The sequence below is a fragment of the Neopsephotus bourkii genome, unplaced genomic scaffold, assembly GCF_033783945.1.
Source record: "Neopsephotus bourkii isolate Nb327-2 ecotype Australia unplaced genomic scaffold, CSIRO-AGI_Nbou_v1 NB_855, whole genome shotgun sequence".
Classification (NCBI taxonomy): Eukaryota; Metazoa; Chordata; class Aves; order Psittaciformes; family Psittacidae; genus Neopsephotus; species Neopsephotus bourkii.
In genome coordinates, this window is record NW_026901351.1 from 2,659,843 (window position 1) to 2,685,003 (window position 25,161).

A 25,161-nucleotide genomic window follows, 5' to 3' on the forward strand; every position below is an offset into this window, starting at 1 on the left:
TGGTTATTTCGAGTGTTCACTTGTTCCCATTCACATAAATGAATATTCTTAAGCCATAAAATGTTTGCATAATAGATATCTTCATTTACTATTTTTAGGTTAAATTTTTTCCGAGATGTTCCTGAGTTCAGAGTACTAGCATGTGGTGGAGATGGGACAGTAGGATGGATTTTGGATTGCATAGGTAATCAAAAGCATTTTCATAGTTTTGCTTGACTAATGCTTTCCATTTGCTGCTCTTCACTGTATACCAAAATATAGATACAGCCACCTAAACCAAGATCTTTTCCATTTAAATTTTTGAAATTTATTAGTTTAGGATATGATTATTTTTAAGGATTTTCAAATTACAAAAGATGCTCAAAATCCCTAGACAGATCAGTGTTTGTAGTCTCTGGATTTCCAGAAAACATGAAATTCTAATCCATCTGTTTTAATTTAAGTTCATAGTCTATTACCCAACTGACTCAAATCTTATCTCTTTTGTTTGTTTTAAGACCATTTACCTTAGCTCATTTGCTTTTTCTGTTACCAAATTTTTGTTTATGCTTCATTATCCCAGAATGGAGATAATAAGCTAACAGCTGTTTCAGTTTCAGAGGTTTTTAAGTCAGTTGGCTGTGAAGTCCTGTGTATAAATTATTAGGAAGACCCAGAAGTCAAGGTATCACAGACTTAAACTGCTCAAGGCTTCTTAGGGAGAGTATCTTCCACACCACATGGTTGTTTATTTGGTTTTAGAGGGGCCAAAGAGAAAAAGAATGGGAACATGTAACAGTGGAAATTAGGAAGGGGATAAAGAGAGGTCAAAGGACTTAACTGAAAGTTTAGATGAAGAACATTTAAAAGCATGTGCTTTGTGGGAGGTAGGGACCCGAAAACCTTTTAAAGTTCAGTGAAAAGTAAAAATGTCATGAAGGAATGGATAAAAGCAAAGGCATATTTCTGATCTTGATTAAAAGAAAAAAAACAGCTTTTTTGCAAATGCAAGCTATGATTGTAACTCAGATAGCTTTCAAAGTTGTAAATCAACATATGTAACGATCACGTGTATTACCTAAATTTGGAAGGGGTGAATTTTTGCGGCTGTTAATTCTGTCCTAATTTGTTTCATTAGGTCTAAAATGTCATGCAGTTACTTTCTCTATCAGTGGTATTATTTGAAAAAAAAGACTGTGTTACGTTTTACTAAAATACTACCTTCTGAGGCAATTTTAATGGTACAGAACTAAGAAATTATTTGGGGATCTAGGATCACTTTGTTCCATGGGTGCAGGAAATAAGATTTTCAAAGCTGCTTTTCAGGGAACAAAAGCCCTTTGGCATATAAAGTTGAAAGAAATCAGCTGTTTCGAGAAATGCACACTTTCTAGTTTGGTCTTTTCTTCCCTGCTATCCTGATACACAAAGAATCCTAGCTAAGAACAAAGCAAGAAGAAAGGAAAGGAAAAGGGAGAGGAAAAAGGAAAAGGAAAGGGAGAGGAAAAAGAAAGGGGAAAAAAAGGAAAGGAGAAAGGAAAACAAAAACACACACGAAAAAGCAAACACCAATCCAGACATTTTTTCTTTATGGTCTTTTTTTTTTTCTAAACTTTTTAAAAATTATTTTATTAAATACTAAACTCTCTTTGCAGTGTGCTGGTATTGTGAATTTTATATCTTCCTAAGGTATCGATGAGAGAAACTGATAAGTAACAAGATTTCCCTGCCACATCCATTGGCTATATAAGCTCCTTTTGTGAATTGCTGATAATTGTGCATAATTCTATGGACAAATTATCTGATTGTTTATTCAAGTATAACTTATAAACTAGACATGCTAGTCATTCCAATTAAATGATATTTGACAAATTCTACATTTGAAATATTATACCTGGGGGATACCTCTCCCATTTCCAGCTTTCAGAAAGGCTGTATTTCTTGACAAGGGTTTTCCCATTGGATTTTGGACAGAGATCATTTGGCTTGAAATGGTAAGAACATACCAGTAAAGAGTCAAAAGCCACTGTAAATTTATACATCTCAAAGCATTACTTATTAAATACAAAATACTGACTTGAAGACTTATCATATAGATCAGTGCTCATTTCGAATAGCAGGTTTGTTTCCTGATGGGAAAATCCCTGGTGTTGGTTGCAGGAGTTCTTGGTGATGGTGCTCATGTGTTAGCAAGTGAATTCAAGAGCAGTTCAAGTGAATACACATTTAAACACAAATTTGGTCATCCAGATGAAAAAGTACAAGATTCATCTCATTGTATATGCCCTTAACTATTACACATTTGGATATGTAGCTGAAAATGGCAGACCTGAACACAACAGAGAGCACAACATTTTCAGTCTTGTAAAGATTGTTGGTATTGCTGTTTATGAATGTTTTCACATCTGTTGGTTACAAAAGTCCTCGTGATAACAATTGAGTAAATTAGGATTAAGAATTGAATATTTATTGGATAAGGGGCTGCATAATGGAGTGGCTTGGTGAAATGCTTGTTACTGAGCAGGCAGCATAATCTCATATACAAAATGTGTCACTAAAACAAAACCTAACACATTGTATCGGTACCAAACAATTAGTTATGTTTTTTCCTTCTTTATTCACAGAGAAAGCGAACTTGATTAAGCATCCTCCAGTTGCTATCCTGCCTCTTGGGACTGGCAATGATTTAGCAAGGTGTCTGAGATGGGGAGGAGGTAAACAAAAATTAAAAATACAATGCATTATATAATTAAAAGGAAAAAAAGAAAACTTTTGCATCAAAATCTGCTGTCAACATTTGGATTTCTTTTTTATGATGTATATAAAGAACAGTTATCACCTATCCTCTTCTTGGAATTAACTCTCTGTAAATGTTATGTGAACGGTTTTACAGCTATTAAAGGTTGTAATCACTCTTTATACCAGGTTTGTACCTTCTGCTAACACCCAAAAGGCTCCAAAGTGCAGTGAGGGTAGTATGTGCTATTTGGTTGGCTTTTGAGCATCTGTATTGCAGTTATTTCTTTGATCAATACCTTATAAAGGGAGTATTCTTAAATGGATTTTAGTTGGGGCTGTTCTGAAAGGGTTACTGAAAACAGCTAATAATGGATTTGCAGTGGCTTCATCTTTTTTAATATTCATAAATATTAAATGAAAAATGTGTCTCATCCACAGACTTGTTCTTTTGATCCACTCCCCTTCTTTTCTCCTACTGAGGATTCCAAGCAATAAGTGCTGTGGTGCAGGAAATGAAAGGCAAAGAATGCTGAAAGGAGAATATATGTAAAGTCAAAACTTTAATACCCCCACTTGCATCTTTTCCTGGATGTATGGAGCCTTTCTCTCGGCTCCTTCCAGGATTTGCATTACAGGATAACTTGAAGAAGACACAAAGAAGAAAGAGAAGAAAGTCTTAGTCAAGAGTCGGTCTCTAGTGAAAGAATGTTAGCTTATGGGCTCACAGATAGTTCTATTTAGGTCTTGGTTGTTTCTTTTGAGATGTGTACCTGGAACTTGGCACTTTATTTGCAACTTCTCAGCCTTTGTAGATACCTCTTCCTTCTTCTGTCCTACCATAACAAGTTTAATTTGCAAATGTCTGCCTAGTTACCAGATAATCTTTAGTAAGTAGCTTTTATGCTATAGAACTTCTTTGTTAACCATAACACTCTGTCAAATCAGTTGAGGACTTCCTTTATTTTCTGTCATGACTGGTGATTGGTTATTCACATAGTCTTATGGAAAACCAACAACAAAACCCCCCAACAAATAAAACCATTCCAAAACACAATTCAGCCTAGCTTCACTTTCTTAACTGTTCATAGAGCCGAGTAATAGAATAATTCTGGTTGGAAAAGGTCACAGGAAGTTACTAGTCCAGTCTCCTGCTCTAAGCAGGGTCAGCTATGAGAGCATTTAATTACATTAGCAGGAACATGTTCTTCCATTCACTTCTATTTGTTTACCTTCTGTTTTGAGTGCTTCCGTCTGGACTAAAGTAGAAAAAGACAGTATGAAAATATTCTGGCTTTTATTATTCTTTGACCAGTTGCTTTGTGGTAGACAATGAAACTTCCATAGATGGGGTAGGAGATGGGGTTTTTAGAAACTAAACTGCCGGTGGGTGATCTCAAAGATGCAGGCAGATGGACTTCTGCATCCTGGTGTTATGCAGTGGTTGGCAGTAAGTAACAAAAACAAGCTATACAACTGTCAATAAATGCATCAGCAATGTGTTTTGAGCAGAGAGGCTTTGAATGACTTTGCTTGCTCAAACTGTTAATGACCCAGGAAGTACATAATGTTTGAATATGAAAATTTACTTCTGGTTTGAAGAAGAAATGAATCCACAAATCTTAGTTACCTGTTGCAAAGGTATTTACTCTAAATAGTTTTCAGAGTTTATAATGTCACTTAGTAAAATCCCCACACCTTTTATACATGTGCACATATGTACTGTATGTTGTGTATACTCAGGAGTGTGTAAACAAGTTTTCCACTGAATTTAGTATACGGTGTGGTGAACTGCTACTACTAGTGAATTACCTGAAGACATGTGCTTGTTGCCAAGTAAGAATAGATCGCTACAGAGCAGAAGGAAGCTCATAGTTGAAACACTGAAAAATATTAGTTCTGCTAAGTCATCAGTTACAGATTTGAAATTCTGGATTTCTTATGCTATACCACATTGAAGCAATCAATAAAAAATAGTAGACAGATTTTTTTAGTCACTTGTCAGACTTTAATCAGACAAACTTACTGTATGTCTTTATTCCATAAATTTTTAAATCAAAGGTATTTAAATATTAAGACTAATTTCATAGCAAGAACATTTTCCAAAGTAAAACCTTAGCTTTTTGGATATAATAAGATGGAAAATTCAAGGGATCGGCAAGTATTGAAAATCAAATTATTTTCTTCAGTATAAATTTTATGTCCAGTGAAATCTGTAGATTTTTTTACAGTTATAGAATAGTTTGGATTGGAAGGGAATTTTCAAGGTCATCTAGTACAACCCCCTCTGCAACAAGCAGGGGCATCTTCAACTAGATCAGGTTGCTAAGAGCCCCATCCAACCAGTCATCTAGGAAGAAAAAGAAAATGAAAGAAAACTCTAGTATGCTTGATTAAATAACCATTTTCATGTTTTGCTAGGTTATGAAGGTGAGAATTTGATGAAGATCTTAAAAGACATTGAGAACAGCTCAGAGATTTTGCTGGACAGGTGGAAATTCGAAGTAATACCCAATGATAAAGATGAGAAAGGAGACCCAGTGCCTTACAACATCATCAATAACTACTTTTCTATTGGCGTGGTAAGACTTATGCTTCTCCTTAAGTGATTTTCTTTTTCTATTTTGAATAAATATTTGCATTTCATGTCTTCAAGTGAAGGATTGTTGGCCACATATCATTTATAATGTTGTTTTGCTAGTGAAATGAATACATAGATGACTGACAGCAATTTACATAAATTTACTTCCGCACATTCAAACCAGAATTATTTTTCAGGACCTTCTACCTTCCCATCTATGAGGAAGATATTTGTGTTGTTCCTAATGGTTTATGAGCAACCATAGCACTAAATTTGTATTGTCATTATGAAGGTCCTATGAAAATATAAAGGCAGACTAATCACTTAATAAGAACTCTTAAGTAACCTTTTCCATTAGTATTCACAGAATCAGAACTGTTTAAAAGAACAGCGATATTCTTTATTTCTTCAGGGCAGTTTTAAATAATACAGTAATAACACAAAAAACAGTACCACAAGTATTTTCTCCGTTCTGTCTTACGGTGGTATTCACAGTTAGAATGAATTATGAGGAAAAGGGGTTTAAGAAGCATTTTGTGTCCTAGGAACTGCATCTCCAGCTTGAGGTTCTCTATGGTTTCCCATTATATGTGCTGCCCACACTGTAAATGAGGGAATGAGGCATGTCTGACTCTTCAGCCTTTGTTTCGGATCTGCTTTCCAATACAAGCAGAAGGGGGCGCCGCAATGAGGTCCAAATCTCACATATTGAATATTCATGAATAAGATTTTTAAGTTGGACACAAATGAAGTCTAATTAATGAATTAGACTTGAGAACATGTCCTCCAATACCTCGAGCTAGCTGTTCCGAGATCAACTTGTTCTACATATCTTACATACATCTGTGTAATATTTCTTAATAAAAATCAAAATCCACCTTTACAGTATATATAATTCTGCAATCCAATATTTCAGTTGCTACAGAAAACCATTTTAATGGGAAATACAACATACAACACTGTAAATCCAAGCAAATTAGGGATGTGTACTTAGTTTATTTGATCACTGTGCTTCAGCATTAGCAAGGATTTAAGTGGTTGATGAATTCTTTACATATTAATTGCAATTCTGTGATTTTTATATAGTGCTTATCAGCAACATGCAGAGACAGTGTCCTTAAAAACATTCCTTGGCTTCCTGTAGTGTATAGTCCTAAATGCTGAAAAAAACAGTCAGGTCTGCCCAAGGTTAAAATATTTAAGTAATAAGAAATTGTTTGGGGTTTTTTTTGCTTGTGTGGTTTGGATTTTAGCCTCTGTTGTTCAAAGGAAGTGCAGAGAATGACTAGATGTAACAGAAATAACATAAAATTAGTATATGAAAGTATGTAAATGCAAAGTATATGCACCAAAACTGCAAAATGAAATTCATAAATAGGAGAAAAAGTACAGTGGAAAATCTTTGGTTGCAGGAAATAGATACCATGATAACAGAAAATTCCCAGCACAGGAGGACATATTCAGTGACTGACAAAAAGGGAATAGTGATGCTAAAGCCCACATATGATGAAAGAAAGTAAGTGTGTTATACTAAAGAAGCAAGCAAGACTTAAGAGGGAGGAGGGATAAGATTTTGCACCTATATATTAATACAGTGCAATTTAAATGGTTTCTAAAATGTAGAGTGCCATCACATACAAAGATGTAGTACAGAAACAGGAAATTGAATGCCAAGTAGACACTGGGACATCTGTGAATGTGCTAGGCTTCAAAGAATCCTTTAGCATTTTTCATGGGAAGGAAACAGAATTGCATTCAAGAAAAAAAAAGTTGAATTTAAATTATACAATGGCAAGATCATAATACTATTCAGGACAGTGTAAATTACTTGTAGAATGCTGCAAGAAAATATCAGGCTCTACTCTATACACTAGGCTTCATGGACAACCAGAAGACTCAGTTTTCTGATAAAAACTTTAAATTCATGAATTTGATAAGACTGAACATATGATTCTCTACATAATAGAAATATGAGCACCAGGAAATTATACCAGGAATGGACAGTACAATATGTTGCGTTGAGAAAAGATTCTAAAATTGTAAAATTGCATTTTTAAATTAGTAAGATCTGCCAAGTTTGTCACATGTGGAAATATGTAAAATGACTGCTTCTCAGTTTCTTTGGTGTGAATAAGACAAAACAAATGGAGAAAATAAAAAACTGGATTTCAAATTTGCTAAAATTGTGTGATCATGTATTAGGTAACATGCATAGCAGTTCTTGAAAAGCCAAGCAAAATGTTTATGTAAATAGACAAAGTGCTCAAACCTGGCTACAACTAAAGTAAAGCTGTTTTCATAAAGGCAGAAATTTTTCCATACTTGCTACCTAATACAAGCTTTGGGAAGGCAACAATCTACCATCAAGTTGCACATCAGTCCATAGCTGCTTATACCCAAGAACATAACTGGAGTTAAGCCTATAACAAAAAAATCCTAGTGCCGCTTACAATGTTATATTAAGAAAAATCTGTATCACAGATGATGTTATGCATAGAACCATAGAAAATCATTGAGTCATGTATCCATTCCTCTCCCTAAGCTAGCATCAATGACACTCGCCTAATTCCTGACAGATGTTTATCCAGTTTATCTCTAGAAATACCCAGTAATGTGCCTGTGGTGACCTACTGTATTACTTTGTTGTCCTTACTCTGAAATTCCTTTGTTATGTCTAACCTGAATAGTTTTGGTGTAGTCTGGACTCAGGTCATTTTGTCCTGTACAGACCTGAGAAGGAAAACATACTCACTTTCTCTGTTAAACTACTTATTACCTACTAGAAGGTCTACCAGATAATCCCTTAGTCTTGTGTTCTGTAGCTTTCCTATCTCAAATTTCTTCAGCCTTTCCTCACAGAATATGTTTTATGGACATCTGATCATATGTTTCATTTTTATCTGTCTTCAGATAAAATGTGAGAATTCGATCCAGTTGATCCCTTTGGTCCATGTGTTTCCGGAACCATAGTGCTCCCAGTTAAATGCAATGCTGCATTTGGTGTTCTGTCAACACTGAGTGGAAAAAAGAATGTATGCCTTCCAAAGAATACCTTTATGAAGAAAAATTAGCCTTCTTAATATTAGCATGAGTTTCTTTATTCACATTTCACTTGTGATTCATTGTTAATTTCAGATACTATTCTGTAAAACCACTACTTAATATCTCATTTGGACCTTCCATAGGTGATTCTTCCTGCCTACATACAGAAACTTGCACTTAATTGCATTACTCTCCCTTTTAATTTTTACTGTTTTTTTGAGGCACTGCGAAAACTAATGGTAACCTGCACCATATTGCTCATTGCCTCATAGATTCATGCCAAATAATAAGCACAGTCTCTAATCCGATACGAGCAGAAACTGCCGTATGAATTTCGTACCAGTATGGCAGAAACTGTATTTGACGACAATCTCAGTGTATACTTAAAAAGGCCAGGGGAGTAAAACTCAATAAAATTGTGCTTGACATCCGGCTCTTACTGCTTTAGGACCATAGTTCAAGTTGGAAGGTACTGGGGAAGTCAGTCCCATCTCCTGTTCTAAGCAGGTCATAAAGCTGTGAGAGCAGATCACGTTATTCAGATAGCATGACTCCTCCAGGCTGCCTGTTCTGATACTTGACCGTCCTTATGATGATGTTTTTTTCCTCATATTCAGTCCAAATCTCTGATGTTTCAACTTACGTTCTTTGTCTCCTATCCTCCCATCATGTGTTACTGTGAAGAGCCTGACTTTATCATCTTGATAACCTTCTCATAGGTGCTTGCCGGCTGCTAACAGGTGGTTTTTTTTGTTTGTTTGTTTAAGCTGTTTTTCACTAATCAAGACCATAATATCCCACCTTGGATACAAGAATGGTGGGCTAGAGAGTGTTCAAAACCTCACTGAAGTTGAATATGACATCCTCTGCTCTATTCTCATTTGCAAATCTAGTTAACACAGGCAGCAATCAGAAAGCAATTTACCCATTGAAAGTAAAATGATACACTAAGTTGAAAAGGAATGTTTGACAGTAGCTTATGTGTGTGAAAGCTTTGATTAGCATGTTGAAGTCAAAAGCATTTTTTCAATATCAGTCTCAGATGTCTGATATGTACATAGGTATATGTACTAAGTACAGGAAAAAAAGTAAGAAACAAAGTGAGATGTACATGGAGTGTTCAACCTGATGAAAGCACAAAGCACGGAAGCACTATGAAAAGCATAAGCCAAGTGTGTGTCAGTTTCAAAGCAAGAGCTAGAAGACATCTAAGAGCAATGTAGAATAAGATGAAGATTTTTCAAGTGCTCACATCCATCATTCTGTCAGGATGGCAAGATACCAGGAGAGAAGTTCCATCTGCTTCCCAATAATACTGGAGTCACTGAAACAAGCTAAGTATCCAAGAAAAATGTGTATTAAAGTAGTCAAGTCATATTTCCTTTAAAAAAAACCCAAAACCAAAAAACAACCAAACCCAACCTCCTCCTCAACAAACCATAACAAAACAAAATACCCCCTCAAGTATGTAGTAGGGCCATCTGAAAATGGGAGCTTGTCTTGCAAATGCACAGATTTGATGAGTTGGACAAACATAACTGATAATATTAGAGGACAGGTAAGCAGATGTGATAGAGTCAGGAAGCATCAGGCTTACTGTCAGAGGCAAGTTGAGCTACTGACATATTTTTCAGAAATAAAGACTTTTGTTCCTCATAACTTGCACAACCTACATTTGTGCACTAGGTTGATATTATCACAGTTATGGTGAAAGGCAGAGTTCAATAATGTTAGTACTGGTGTAATAGCACAGACTATGCTCTAGTAAGTAGGACTGTAGGAGGTGTAGGGTTTTAATTACTTGATTAAGAGCTTAGAAATAATATAAGCTAGAAAAAGTGTATTTACTCATACTCTTTTTTTTTAATTTTTTTTTTTTTTTTTGTGACTGACTTTCACTTGAGTTAGTCAGTAAAAGTTCCTGGAAAATGAGCAAAAATGTCTTTGTTTACTAAGCCACTTCCAGCTCTGTAATTAGAGCATTGGAGCGTAATAAATTGAACTAGCAAACATCTGCATCGTTCTTTAATACAAGTTTGTATGAATGACAGACTAGGTAACTGATTTTTATCTCAAATTTTGTTCCTCTTGGACGAAGTTACATTAAAATTTTCAGCTAACTTATGTTTTTGAACAAGCCATGTAGCTGTTATGTATGCAAAGTACATGCATATTCTCTCTGTTCACACTTAGATTGCGTATAGTCTGGCCATAAGAACAGGAAGATGTGCTGTTTCTCAGGATAAAACCAGAGTCCCTTAGAGGCTTGCATTCTGTGTAGATCCAGAACTGCTTCTCCCTTGTTTAGGCTGATCAGCTGAGTGCGTGCTTTACGTTTGAGCCTGCTTGGGATCTTCACCGTTGGTGTTCTTCTGCATACATACCCTAAAGAGTTATTGTCAACAGAATCAAGCACCTTACTAAGCTTAAAGCTATAGCTAATCTTACTCAGGCTATTTCATTTGCACAAGATAGTTAAGATGTAGGAAACATCTGTCTGCTTACTGAGACAGGAATTAAGTAAGAATCGTGCAAAGTCCCTTCAGCTGAAACTTTGAATATATGTGCAAACACATATACAAGAACATATTGGAAGGAAAAAAAGAGGAGTGAAATGCTCTAGGACAATAATTAAGACAGTAACCTGGAAGAGTACTGTGATATATATCCAGATTCCTGTTCCACCTGTTGTTTTTGTCCATTTGATTAACTTGTACATAGCAATTCAGAAACTTCCACGACTATGAATGACTTCTAACATCAGTAGATAACAAATTTTGATGCCAAACAGAACTTAAGCAAGTAGAACACCTCAGTCTTTCATTCACTCTTTACAACATGTGATAGTTGATTTTATAGCAGTATGGTGATATTCTCACTTGGATGATCTACAACAAAAATATTTTTTTCAAGTGTATTTAGTTAAGGCAGTAAAGATATCTGAATGTGCCTAGAAATGTTCTGTAAGTTCTTTGAGAAGCAAGTCAGTTTTACATACTAGTTTAATTAAAAAAAAAATAATCCGTTACCAGGTAAAGGGGAAACTGCCTTAATATTGTAAGTAATAATACAATCAGGATGTGTTCGCCACAAAATTATTATGACAAAGTAGTAAAGGTGTACAACAAAAACAAGTCTACTTTTGTGACACCTAATATGTTACTATCAAAATGTATTAGCAAATAGATATTTGAATGGTCGTGATTTAATATCCTTCAGCCTTAACCAGATACTATGAGCTGCTTATTCTGCCAGAGGGAAAAATATGACTGTTTAATTCTCATAATCATAAATTTGAGCTTGTTATGGGTCTGCTTCCCCATCACTGTACTCTTTAAGTCATCAACAGCCATTACATCTCCTTAATTCTTTTCCCTTGTTTTTCCAAAACTACAAAATAAATAAAAAAAAACAAACAAAAAATTTAAAAAACCCCAACAACAAAAAACCACAAACAAACAAAAACGCAAACTGTAGGAAAAATCTTACAAAGAAGCCAGATTTTTGGCTTTTCTCATGAAAGAACATTTCATTAACATCAGTAAAAACTTTGGCTATCAGAATTTTTAGTCACATGTACCAGAGTCTAAGTAGGGTTGTTTCTCTAACTTCAACAATGCAATCCCATCATGTTTTATTTCACCTACATTATTTTAGGATGTATTTATTTTTACTAAAAATTAGTTTATTATGGTATATATCATTTACAAAAGGGAATGAATTTTAGTTTTGCAGTAGTCATATATTTTGAAATTTCAAAGCTTCATAGCAGCTCATGGTGGTTAGAATTATTAATTTTTTCCCCATATGAAAATATCCTGAAGACATTTGCTATTTAGTCCCTGATTCAGTAGAGAATTTAAGCACATACACATCTTAACACTAATTCAGTGTGACATTTAAGTATGTGTTTAAACTTTCCTGATCTTGCAAAGCGAAGATAAAATGGTTAAAAATTAACCATTTTATCTGCAGTTTCATTAATATGGCTGGACAAATGCACATGTTGAATTCTGAGCATTTGGTGTAACCTAGTTAATTATTGAAGTGAGATTTGTGGTTATACATAACTAAAAACCATATTTATTGGTTTGCCGAACTAATATGAATATAAGCGCATGCTTAAGTGATTCTGTGAATTGCAGCCATCACTTTGAAAGCGCTAATGGAAACCTGTGATATATTGCATTATTTCTGTGCCAGTCAGGGAAAGAATATTTCAGAATAAACCTTATTATTGCTCTGTAATCCAGATAACTTTTCTTTTGTGAAAAAAGGGTTAAGAGAATGAGCAACTCAATTATGTGTGAATGTAAATATAATTTTAAAAGTTCCCTGTTGGTACTGGGTATATCATATCCTTAGTCTTATAGCCAAATCTGTAGAAGTGGTCCCTCTATCTGTGGAGAGACTTCTGCTCTCTTTTAGAAGCAGCATATTCAGATCAGCTTCAATCTCAGATTTGAAATACTATCTCATTCAGAAGTTCAACTGATAGTTAACTCCTTTGATCTCCAAACATTGCTGTCTTTAAAATTTAGAATCTCTAAGAATTACTCTTACAGGGTTTTGCTGTTTACACGTTTGAGCAGTCTTCATTCTTTCAGCTTTCATTGCTGTTGAAGTTCTCCTGCAGAAATGTTGGACATAATGCATAGCAAATAGTGGTGATGGAGGTTGGGGGTTTTCATTGGAGGTGGTTATTTTTTCCATATGGCAGAAAGCCACAAGCATATACTACATGCCGTGGAAAGCTGGATCTGTAAAATACATCATAGATAAGGAGCAATAAGAGCCTCTCTGAAGGTTTGTCTTCAGGCTTTTGAGCAGTCCGGTCTAGTGAAAGGCATCCCTGCCCATGGCAGAACTAGATGGTGTTTAAGGTTCCTTCCAACCCAAACCATTCTGTAATATTTCCCTGGACATGAAGAATGTGAATTCCATAACCAGAAATAATTAGCCTTAGAGTTGGTGATACCTATATTTCAACACTGCTAGTGGTGTTTCCTGCCAGCTGGTTTCCTTCTACCGCTGTGTATTTCATTTACCTTGTAAATCCCGCTTGCCATTGTAACCTTCTAGTATTCATAAGGTATATTAAGGTACCCTAGCAAGAGAGCTGCACTGTACTGCATGCAATGTCTGAGGTACATTCATGCAGAGCGCCAAGGATTCGTAGCTTACTCTACTAATTAATGAATCTTACTACTGCAAAAAATGATAGTTTCCTGAGGTACCATTTCTTGTGTTTCATGTAAATATAAAGAAATTGAAAGAATTTAGATTATTTCTACTGTGATTGGCTGTTTATTTAATTGTAGTTAAATGTGAATATATGCCAGTCTGTGCTGCAGCTTCCAGAAAATATACCACATAGATTGATTGAGGGTTGTATGTGTCATTTCCCTTACAGCTCAGTGAGAATAATGGGGTCAGTTCTGAATTCGCTGTAGGTTTTTGTCAGGTTCAGTGAAAATGCAGTACTGTGGGCTATATTTAAATTAGCAAGTAATTTGGCTCAGTAGGAGTGTAGCAATTGATGCTGAGTCCCTTCTGTCTACAAAACATGCAGTTTGGGAATCTTAATTCAAACTGGATATAGTCTGTTCCCCTGCAATGAACTCTCCTGGCATATGTTTGTCCTGAAGTGACCTAAAAGGCTGGTCACTGCTTTGGTCTGTGTGTCCCCGTATTATGGGAGGGGCACACCAGCCACATTGAAAGTGCTGCCTTCCAAAGTTATCTGGCTGAGATACACCAACCTTTACTTCAGAGTCACAGGAAGTGGGGATGATTGAGGGATTCGGTTTAGAATTTCATTCCTGCTCCAGCAGTTTTGCAGTAAATCTGAAAAAGTCATGTAGGGGTTTAGTGTGAGTAACTTTGACATACTTTCTTGCCCTCCTGTTTTCCCACATTTTTCCTTTTGGCATTTCAGGTATTTGAGATTCTCTTTCATCTGACTTTTCATGATGAGGTTAGAACAAAATGCTGAATACCTTGAACAAAGAAGGACTCCTTTGGTTTAGATTTATGAGTAGCTTGTGCACTTGCTATCAGTTATTACCCATTCCTGTAATGTAAAATTATTCTTCTGGTGTGAAATCAAAGGCTAGAAAGTGACTTGTTTCCTACAGTCAGTAAAATCTTCAAGAAGAGTCAATGGGAGTCTTTGGCAGTTGCCTAAATCCTCCTTTTTAATTTATAACGATTTGGAAAACTGAACAGTTTATAGAAATGAGAAGATGTATATTAAATTTCATTATTTAAAAGGCTTGTTATATAAAATAAAATAAAATGGAATGAGGCATTATAACTTTACTAAAGAGGGTATTTTGTGGGAAGAAGTGCAGTAAAATGAAACATGCAGTCCTCAAGTGTTTTGTCTTTGCCTACCTTAAGTAGCAGAGATTTTAAGTCTTGTATATGCAGGGATTTTTCTGGAGTTTTTTCTTTGCTTTGTTTTGGAGGGGATTGCATTTGTTTTCATAAAGAAAGGATCTACAAAGGACCCTAGCCAACAGCTACTGTCACAAGTGACAGTTATAAATGAGAGTATATGCCTAAAGACATAATCTGCAGTGAGCTCAGAAGAGCTCCTTAGCTAAACGCAACTAAATCAGCTGCACTGTGTAATTAACTTATAACAATATTATTCATTATATATGTAAGTTATTCTCTATATGAAATTTGTAATATACTAAGTAATGATTGAGAGTTTATTGTATTAATTAGTTCATATTATCATAATATAATTCTGATGTATTTCATCTTGTTAGTGCTTTTACTCTTAGTTGTTCTTAAAAGAAATGTTAAGGATATCAGGAAAATATGATGTGGGGTTTTTTGCACACAGACTGGGAAGCATCTGTATTCAAATGAAATTAAAATCTTAGTCCTTGTCTTGATTTTGTAATTTTCCTTTTAGTGATTACAGGAACATGTTGAGGAAAGGTAGAAGCCAACAATACTTTATATTGAAGTCAAAAGCAAGGTGAATAAGCTTTAAGGTTGGTCCCACTCCTACTGAGTAGGACTCATGAGGAGTTTAATGTAGGAAGAAGCTTAGGGGGCTGAGAAAATGACTTGAAGAAGAAAGGCAGAGATTTTCAAGACATGTGAAGCCAATGGAGGTAAATCTGGAAAAGGAGTTTATGAAATGTGCAAGCCATGCAAACTGTAAAGTGGGCTGTGTGTACACTGATACCTTAGTCTGGCTAAGCTACAAAACGTGGGTCTCTCTCTGAGTACACATGTAAAATTGAAAAATAGCACAGACTGAAACTGCAATCATTCTGTTTTCATGTGAGACTTAATCCTGATATGTTTAAAAGAGTTAATGTAAATGAGTTGCTTTACCAGCTTCTTCCTGACAACATCGTTTACCTTTTTCCCCATGCCAGTAAAGATCCTGTCTCAGAACTTTACTTTCACAGGTCTACCAGAGCCCTACTGAGTCAATTCACTGCCTGTCTGTAGCTGTGAGTGACCAAAGAAATCATGATCATGCTGAATCAAGTGCCCATTGAGGACATGAAGTACAGTTATTTCTGAGAACACAGTATATAAACCAATCTGTTACAGGTAACAAAGAGGGAGATCCATTTTGTATTCATTTTGTATCAAATTAAATTTATGGATATTTACTTACATAAATTTAAGAAACGGGTTCTTAAATTAATTCATTAGAATAACTTCTTGGTTAGAAAATGAGCAGTGTGATAGCCATTTCAATTTCTTTCCTCTGCCTTCTAATTCTGATGGGCTTAGTTTAGATGAACAGTCTACTTGTTGACTGCATTCAGAATTGCTGTTAAAACTAGGAAATTCATCTGAGTTACTGATCCTTCGAGTGCATGATGAATATGGTATGCTGCTGTTTTAGTGTATGTTACGTAGTCATAGATGTTGTGTTCTCAATGCTATGAGGAAGAAAGATAAATCAAGAAAGAGCAAGAAAGGCCCAGATAGTGGAACTACTCTTCTTTAAAAAAAGAGCAAGCACTATTTAGTTCTGAGAGACTTGTATATATCATAGAGAGTTCATACATACATACATATATATATATGAATAACAATGGTGTATCTGCCATTTAAATTATGTGCACTATTGATTTTATAGAGTATATTATACCGGAGGGAAATATTATGGGGAAAATACCTAAAAAATTCACAGACATAGAGTTGTCTGCAGTATTATTTGCATATCTAGAGAGTTGATAGCTTAATTGAGATTCCAGTAGTACAAAAATATTCTTTGTATCTCCAGATCTGCATGTTTTCTACATTTTTATGGCAGAGTCCCAAAAGGAACATGATTTAACTAAACTGAAAGTGGGTGGATTTAGCCAAGAAACACAGTCTTATGTTACCATCCGAACCAGGTGGAACTAGAGGCAAATTACTGAGCATAAGCTATTCCATGTCCTTACTGGAACAGTTTGTACTAAAGAGCCTCTGCAGACACATAGCCAAGGAACCCTTTATTCACGGGTTTTGATTTTATAGTTTCTTCATTTAAACTGAGGTTCTGAGGGTAAAACATTGCGTATTCTTTGTGACAACCCAAAATTACTTAGGCTTATAAACATGCCAAAGAATGGGTCAGAGTTGTTGTCCTTATACTGTCATTTTGTGTAGCTACAGGTGTCATCACCAAGGCTGAATGGGCTGATGTGGCACAGAGTGAAAGTCATAGGACCATGCATTTTAGTGCTTTTCAGTGCATCCTGATAGACAGTCTCACTGTAGGAGATGTTCCTATCAAGAGCTGTGCAAGCATGTCAACACACATGACACAGTGCACTATCTTGGAATATGCACCCACTTGCACTTTAGTTTAGCACCACCAAGCCACATACACATTTTTCAATATCCATTTAATGTAGACAGGGCACCCTTTCCCTGGCAGGCTGTGGTATCATCCTGGTAATGAGGTTCCTGACTAGAAGGCTGTCCTTGGTGTTAAATGCACAACTGCTGCAGTGGAAAGACTGTTCATGCAGCCATTCCAGTCCCTACAGTAATGAAGGAAGAGCAACTCATCTGTGCTGGATTGTCTAGGCTGTTGATATATGCTTTCCTTACTCTTTTGCTCTAGCTTTTCATGTTTTCCCTATACTCTATAAGTCAGATGTTTTACTTTATAACTCATCATTTGAGATAAGCATCAGACTTGGCACCAGTCACTTCAGAGTTGATCATAGTATTAGCCATTTACACTGTTACCCTAAAAATTCTTTGCCAGATTTCTCCCATGTTTAAAAAGTAATTAATCCGTATGTATTGCATGTTTTGCATTACTTCTTTCTGAGGTGCATTCTTGGCACTCAGAAAAATCGGGTAACACAGAATGCAAAAGGAATTAAGTAGCATAAGTCTTGGTGTTGTCTGGAGAAGCAGATGTAAATTAGGATTCTGTGGACTTTTATACAACTAGTATTTTGGAATAGCAAGATACATCAGATTTTACAGATCCAGCCTTTCCAATTTTGACTAAAAAGGAAAAAAAATACCAGTAAAAGCATAGCCTTGAAAGCCAATTCTCATCCCTGCAGGCTTTGTCTATCTTGATGCAGCATTAGAGAGTTGCCAGAGGTCTCCTGCCTTGCATCCATAAAATCCTATAGCTGGTGACTAAGAGAACTCCTTTTGTCGTTCTTCCATCTTATGCAAACTCCATGTCAATTTGGTTATGTCAGATATTTGTTGACATGTTTGAAAAGGTGGTATGTGACTTGACATTATATAACTGATTTATCATCTACCTGAAATATCCAAACACATTCACTTGTGCTAGGGTTATGGAGAAAGAAGCATCCCTGCTTCCCAAACAGCAGACAAGCACTGATGCCTGGGTAGAGGCTGGGTAAAATTAAAAATAATTTACCTTTGCACTCTGGGTTTCTACTTGCCTCACTTGATTTCATGAGAGTTTCAGTGTGGTGATCTTATTTCTTTTGTTCTGTCACTTTTGCACTGAGTACATTATAACACTGAGAGGAGGCTCTTCCAATGTCTAGATAAAAAATGCTGTGTTAAGTCAAAAAAACCCACAGTGGCAGGAGGGTTCTTTGTTACTACTTCAGTTCAGGAAGATAACTAGCAGTTCAAATGCTGACGATTTTCTGCTTTCATTGCAAAATATCTCTGAAGAAAGTTAAGCATTTTTTGAAGGAAAAAGCCTAAACAATAGGTGTCTAATGAGAAAAAAAAGTAATTTTCTGTGATAATTTTTGAAGTTATTAAATTAATAAGCACAGCCTTAGTTAAATGACATTTCCCTTCTTAGGAGTGTTATTGACATTTTGATATGAGATAGAGAGACCTTTAATGAGATCTCAATCGAAGGTAATATTCATATAATGATACATGAATTCATAAATGCTAGTCAAATGAAAATGCTGTAGTCCATTTTGGCCTTCACCTTACGTAAATCTGTACAGGTCATAAGATGAAAAAGCTCAGTGAATGACAACTAATACTCTTCTCGCTTGACTGTCTAATTATATCTGGCTAATTGTGTGAGTTAATGTTTGAAGCTGAATCTTGCAATGTAACTTAATCCGTCACCCAGACAAAACACATGGAAAAGGTACTGGCATTTTCTCCTTTGTTAGATGTATGACCTCTTTAATGTTGGAGTTTATGGATATTTATCTTCTCATGAAAAAATAAAAGGAGGTGTTAGTTGAAAAAAAGGGGGGGTGGGTGTCAAAACTGATGTAGAATGTTTCTTAACTACTGAAGAAAACTGCAGACAAGTAGACAGATCCTTAAATTAACTGCCAAAAGACCTTTGTTTTTACTAATGGTTTTGGAAAAGCTTTGTTTTGCTAGTTAAATTTACAATCTCTTACATTTGGTTGTGACTTCAGGGGGAACAAAATAGTAAAAAATAAGCACAGTGCATGAATTTCTTCACTGCTTGAAGAGGAAAGGTGGAGAGGTGTATGAACTGCTATTTCATCTCTGGTTTAACAGAGAATCAAGTTTACTGGTAGAAAATCTGTTATTTAAGCTGGTTTTAGTGATGGAGCATGGACACCAAATTATCATCCTGGGTGATCTGACAATACTGATGCCTGAGTCCAGTTGCAGGGATTGTGACACCAGTGGCAGAGAAGGAAGAGAAGGGAGTCACTTGCCTATTAGTTTCTAGACACTCCAGGCAATAGCTCTTACTAGAAGTACTTTTCAGCAAATTCACACCCTCAAAGCACTTGGAAAAGAGACAGATTTCATTATCTCTGTTTTATTCCTAGCTAAAATTACTTTTCAGAGGCTGTTCAGGAAGCCATAGGTAGAACTGGGAGCAGAGTCAGTTCTATTGAATTTTAGACAAATCTTATCAAGGGGGAACACTGTCTCCAACTTTCATACTGAGCTCTTAAGTCCACTCATGCGTAGAATAAAATTATTTTTCTGCCATAGATTTCTTTGCATTAAGTACCGATAAATCAGTGACATTGGTCTTCGTACTTTTGATCATCTGCAAATAATCTGTGCCTGTGGATATACATCATGTTGTCTGAGCATGAGCCCCAGAATCAGAGCAGCTGCCTTCATGTAATACCAGTGTGTGTAATACTCCGTGTGCATACCAGATCAGGCAGAAATAGATTAGGGATGCACGGTCACAGCGTCACAGACTTTTTTGTCTTCATTATGTCTTTTTTTCTCTGTGTTTGTAGTTTAACTGACATATAGTTTAAGCCAGTTCTTTCTTTAGTTAAGTTATTCCAAGTCCATGCCAGAAAATGACTTGAACAGCAAATAATCATGACCAATAATTCTGATTTGTCAGATAAGATGTTAAAATGAAGCTTACATGCAAAGCATCACTTAATCTTGTGTGCACAGTATTAGATATCAGTTTTTTGTGTACAAACAAAATATTAAAAAAGTCATGGGTCTAATGAATTTGGGTTCTTGTAACTTCTGTTGCTGCAGTATACCTGCATTTCCCAAGCAGTTGTCAAAAATTTGACTACCTCACCTCGTTTCATTTTGTAACCCCAGAAGTAAGTACACTTGATGTCACTTGATTCACAACTACATTCATGTTACTAGTTATCCCTTAAAAATGGCTCTCATGAATAATGAAAATAAATCCCCTTTCTACTCCCATAGCAAGAGGTTTTAAGTGCTACCACCTGGCATCTTAGGGAAAGATCATAATAAGCATGTTTTCTTACAATAGTTCATTGAGATGGTACATGGCAAGAATGAACAAATTTCCACTTTTAGTGCCGAATTAGAGGCTCAGTCTCTACTCAGGCAAAAATCAATAGCAGCTTTGAGAGACCAAGATATAGATAGTTGTTTTTAGAAGCGTGATTTATAAAATCCTTATTTTTTCTATACTACTGCTCTTGTTTCTACTGTAGGACGTTTAAAGACAAACTGCTGTTCTTTCCCCACTGTGTGTTCAGCCTTCTTTTCTGTCTATTCTCTCTTCATTTGTATTCAGCCCTTTACTCTTCTTCCCTCTCATGGCTCATTCATTTATCCTATAACGCCCATTTATTACTACCTCATTTTCACTGTTCTTTCTTTTTATCTCTGTCACTTATCTGTCACTTTCGTGTGACAGGAATTGTTCCTGCTTAACAAAATCAGTTTTTAATTCCATTTAGCTAAGTAGGTTCAACTGCTTTGTGTGGACACTGAAGCAGTTTAGAAGTGGCTAAAACAGTTTTAGCTTAACCCAATTAAACTAAATCAATTTTGGCCACTCTTTAACCACTTTAAAAGCAGCCACACAAATGGGTGCATCAATTTTGTTTAAATTAATTTAGATAAATCAGCACATTTCACATCTGTAAACCCTTAGTATCCCTTTTGCCATTCTTTCTTGTGAGAGCAGAGTTCCACACATTTTCCTTTTGTCCCAACACTCTTAATCTCTGGACCAGGCTCATTCTGGAATACCTTTGAAAATTGTTTCAGATAAGCAGACTGCAAAATACAAAATTTCAGAATACAAAAAAATGGTTTCAAAAAAACTGTCTTATAACACAGTGCTGTGATTAACTCAGTACTGGGGCACAGAATGTATTATTGGAGATTAAGTTCACCATCATTAACTAGTGTAGCTTGTCAGAAAACATTAGTAGGGCTTCTCAGATACCAGATATTGGAAAATGCAAGGGCAAATCTCAAAAAATAAATTAATTAACAAATGTGTTATTTGTGTCAACCTCAGTTTCTCCTCTCTTTTTCTTAGATGGTAATAGCTATTCTGTCAGCCAGTATTAAGGGGTTTCTGCTTTAACACTGTCAGGTATCAAGAAATGAAGCATGCAAATTAGAGATGGAAGACTGCATACCCCAGAGCAGCAACTTTGAAGCATTAACTGGACAGGTTCAGTAATCACTTGAATATAAGTTGTTGCTAGAAAGGCAAATATGATCCCTGAATATCTTTTGAGGGGAACACTGAGTAAGCGTAGCTTGCTCTGGGTGCAGTCTTGGTGAATTTGTCCAGCTGTAGCATCCATATTTCAAAAGGATGTTGAAAGATTCAAGGAAGTTCAGAAAAGTGTGACAGGAGTGGTTCAGAAGGTTTAAGAGTTTTGCTGGAAAAGACAATGAAGAGACAACTTGATCAGTCTAAATGTAGCTTAATGGGAAAAACATGCAGTAGTCAGCAGTCTGTTAAGACAACAAAGATCCTCAATATATAAGCTGAAACTAGACAAATCAAGGTTGAACATGAGTCACTGAAACTTAAACAAATTAATTAGGAAGACAATGTGCTTGCTTTTCTCACTCCAGCTTTCAATTCAAGACAGTACCATTTCTTGACATAACAATATGATTCAGGAAGAAATTGTATTTATTTAGGAACAGCAGTGTTGAGTGTTAACACTCATTTCCTATTTAGGCAGGAAATCATAATGAACTCTACATATGCGTGAATTCTTGGTCAGTGGGACCTTTCGTAAATCCTTCAATTGCACGAGGAATTCTTGTTCCAAAAGTCAGAAGGAGGGGAAGCAGCAGCCCACGTTGCTGGAGCTAGTCCTTCCCATTCTAACCTGCTGGAGCTCCTCTACCTTCTCAGTTCCTCTGCCTGTTGACGGTCATTTTCTGCTCCAGCTTACATACTGCAATACTGCTGCACGTAGAATAGTTTGGGTTGGAAGGGACCTTCAAAGGTCATCTAGTCCAACCCCCTGCAATGAGCAGGGACATCTTGAACTAGATCAGGTTGCCCGTGACCATGACCAGCCTGGCCTTGAATGTGTTCGGGGATGGCACATCCACCAGCTCTCTGGGCAACCTGTTCCAGTATTTTACCACTCTCTCTGTAAAGAATTTCCTCCTCATCTCCAGCCAGACTCTCTGCTCTTTTAGTTTAAAATCATCACCCCTTGTCCTGTCACAACAGGTTCAGCATGTGTAGCAAAAGAAATTTTGAGTTTCTTACAGCTCAAGGGAGGCAAAATCTCTTAAAAGCAAGAGTTAAAAAATATTGCAGGAAGTATAATAAGATGTAAGTGTATCAGTATATAAAATAAGGTACAATATTATGATGAAAGGGTCACAATGACTACAATATTAATTAAGCATAGAATCATAGAATAGTTAGGGTTGGAAAGGACCTTAAGATCATCTAGTTCCACACCCCCTGCCATGGGCAGGGACACCTCACACTAAACCGTGTCACCCAAGGCTCTGTCCAACCTGGCCTTGACAATGGCTTACAGGTGGACAGTGGCTTAGCAGATTCATTTGCCAGCTCTTTCAGGACCCGTGGATGGATTTCATCAGGTCTCATGGACTTGTGTACATTCAGGTTCTTAAGATGGTCTCGAATCAGATCCTCTCCTACAGTGGCCGTAGGGTCTTCATTCTCACAGTCTCTGCACCTGCCTTCCAAGACTTGGGTGGTGTGTGGTCAGAGCCTTTGCCAGTGAAGACTGAGGGAAAGAAGTCATTAAGTACCTCGGCCTTCTCCAAATCCAAAGCAACCTCTTACGTAATACGTAATACTATGGGTTTCTATTTTATCTGCCAGTTACCATGAGAAGGAAGTTTATGTAAAGGAAATTGTGTGGAAAACTAGTAGGACAATTTCCCATTTGATGTTTAACAAGCTAGCTTACTTGATCTGCACTTTATTACATATTTTGTCATGGGATAGTTCATAATGTTCCTAAAGTATTGTCAAAACAAATATTTAATTAAAAAAATTCTATTCTTTAAATGTCCTCCTTGATCACATCGTCTCAGTCAATTTCTTCAGCCTTTACTCTCCCTTCTGTTTGAAATCTCAAAAAGTAATTGGAGTTGATATGTGCCATGTGGGGCTTCACCAAAGCTATTTAAAGACTACTGAATTTAAAAGGCCACATTGACTCATATCACAATTTAGAAGTGCGGTTAATGGCAAGAAATTTTTTTTCTTTAGTTCAGAGAAAAATAATAATTGAAAATACTGCAGAAAATGAGCATGTTTGTATGTGAAATTCAGTTGAAAAGCAGTATAGTATAATTGCAAGGTCTTCCTCACCCTTGGCTTACTGCTTAAACTGTGTGGAGCTGTGTCATTTTGTGTATCATTTCTCTTTAACTATATTTGAAGTTAAACAGCATGTATGGTGTCTTTTTCTGTCAAGAAGAGTGACAGCTTCTATAATTCCCTTATTTCACAGAATATAAATATTCCAATGACTGTTTTGATGGCTGCAGTCATTGAGTTTTAACATGTATATTTCTTGATTGCCTTGTTCTGATAATTTATGGTCAGCTGCCAAGAACAACTAAGCCTTGCAGTTAAAGATGTTTCTTCAAGTTAGATTAAAAAATAAGGTTTCTAAATGTAAAACACATGTAAAATAACACAGATTTCTTGTATTTGGGTGATAGAAGCAGACTGGGCAATTGATAATCCCCCAAGAGGTCACTTTCTGGAAGCCTCTGCCTGCTACTAATTTGCATAAAATTTCAAAATGCAGGCTGCAAACAGTTATGAAATTGTTGCTGAGGAATCTCTAGCACAAGGATGCATGTCATAGCTTGGCTGGTCAGGTCATGCTAGAAGATTGTATGCTGGGTCCTGTCTTCTTCTTGAAAATGTGTAGGCTCCTTGTAGGTGGAATATAAAATCCCCTGGATGGCAAAAATCTGCATTTTCTGCTAACTTGGATATATACACACAAATATATTGAACAGCTGACCAGTTAGAAATATCAAGTGGTTTTAGAGTTCTTGCCTTCGGGAAAGTTTATTATGCCTCCATTCCTTATTTAGCTCTCTGTAGCAGAAGCAAAAATGGGCATTATTAGTTGAAGTACTGTAACAGCTACAGGATTCCAAGGTCAAACTGGTAGCTAGTGTCTCAAATGGATGCAAAATGCATGGTAATCATAATAAAAAAAATAAATAGACTGTAGTTTTACTTGCAGTGAGGCTCTTTGTAATTCAGTTAGTATATAAAGATGTCTTGTGTCAGTGCAAATTTAGTGAAATGGTTAATAGGGCTATAGCCCTTTTATTCCCAGTGCTGTGCATATCTTAACCTTTCTGATATTCAGCAAATTTAATATCACAAACATTTGACTATGAAGCCACAGTCATCTTATATATAAAAGCTGATGATGAAATTGTACATTGGTTTGTCCTATTTTAGAACAGGAATGAATGCTTGTCTTCTAGATAAATACGTAGCATCATTATCACACTTGCCAGGGATAGCATTATCATGCAATATTATTTTTATCATGTGTAGGCTAGAGGGCTGGGGTATCTTCAGCTTATGGCCCTGTCAGATAGAGGAGTCAATACATTCTTCTCCAAATTGCTTTTCTAGCCAG

At 36.1% G+C, this 25,161-nt stretch overlaps 1 protein-coding gene across 15 annotated transcripts in view; it reads left to right on the forward strand.

The window, feature by feature from the left end:
• The window catches only part of DGKB (diacylglycerol kinase beta), a 476,877-nt gene that overhangs the window by 266,235 nt on the left and 185,481 nt on the right, over positions 1 to 25,161 (forward strand). For all 15 annotated transcript variants that reach the window (XM_061356469.1, XM_061356463.1, XM_061356472.1 and 12 more), the window contains 3 exons: positions 99 to 184; positions 2,604 to 2,693; positions 5,137 to 5,297. In XM_061356469.1, coding sequence (XP_061212453.1) covers positions 99 to 184; positions 2,604 to 2,693; positions 5,137 to 5,297 — 337 coding nt within the window. The remainder of the gene's footprint in view (positions 1 to 98; positions 185 to 2,603; positions 2,694 to 5,136; positions 5,298 to 25,161) is intronic.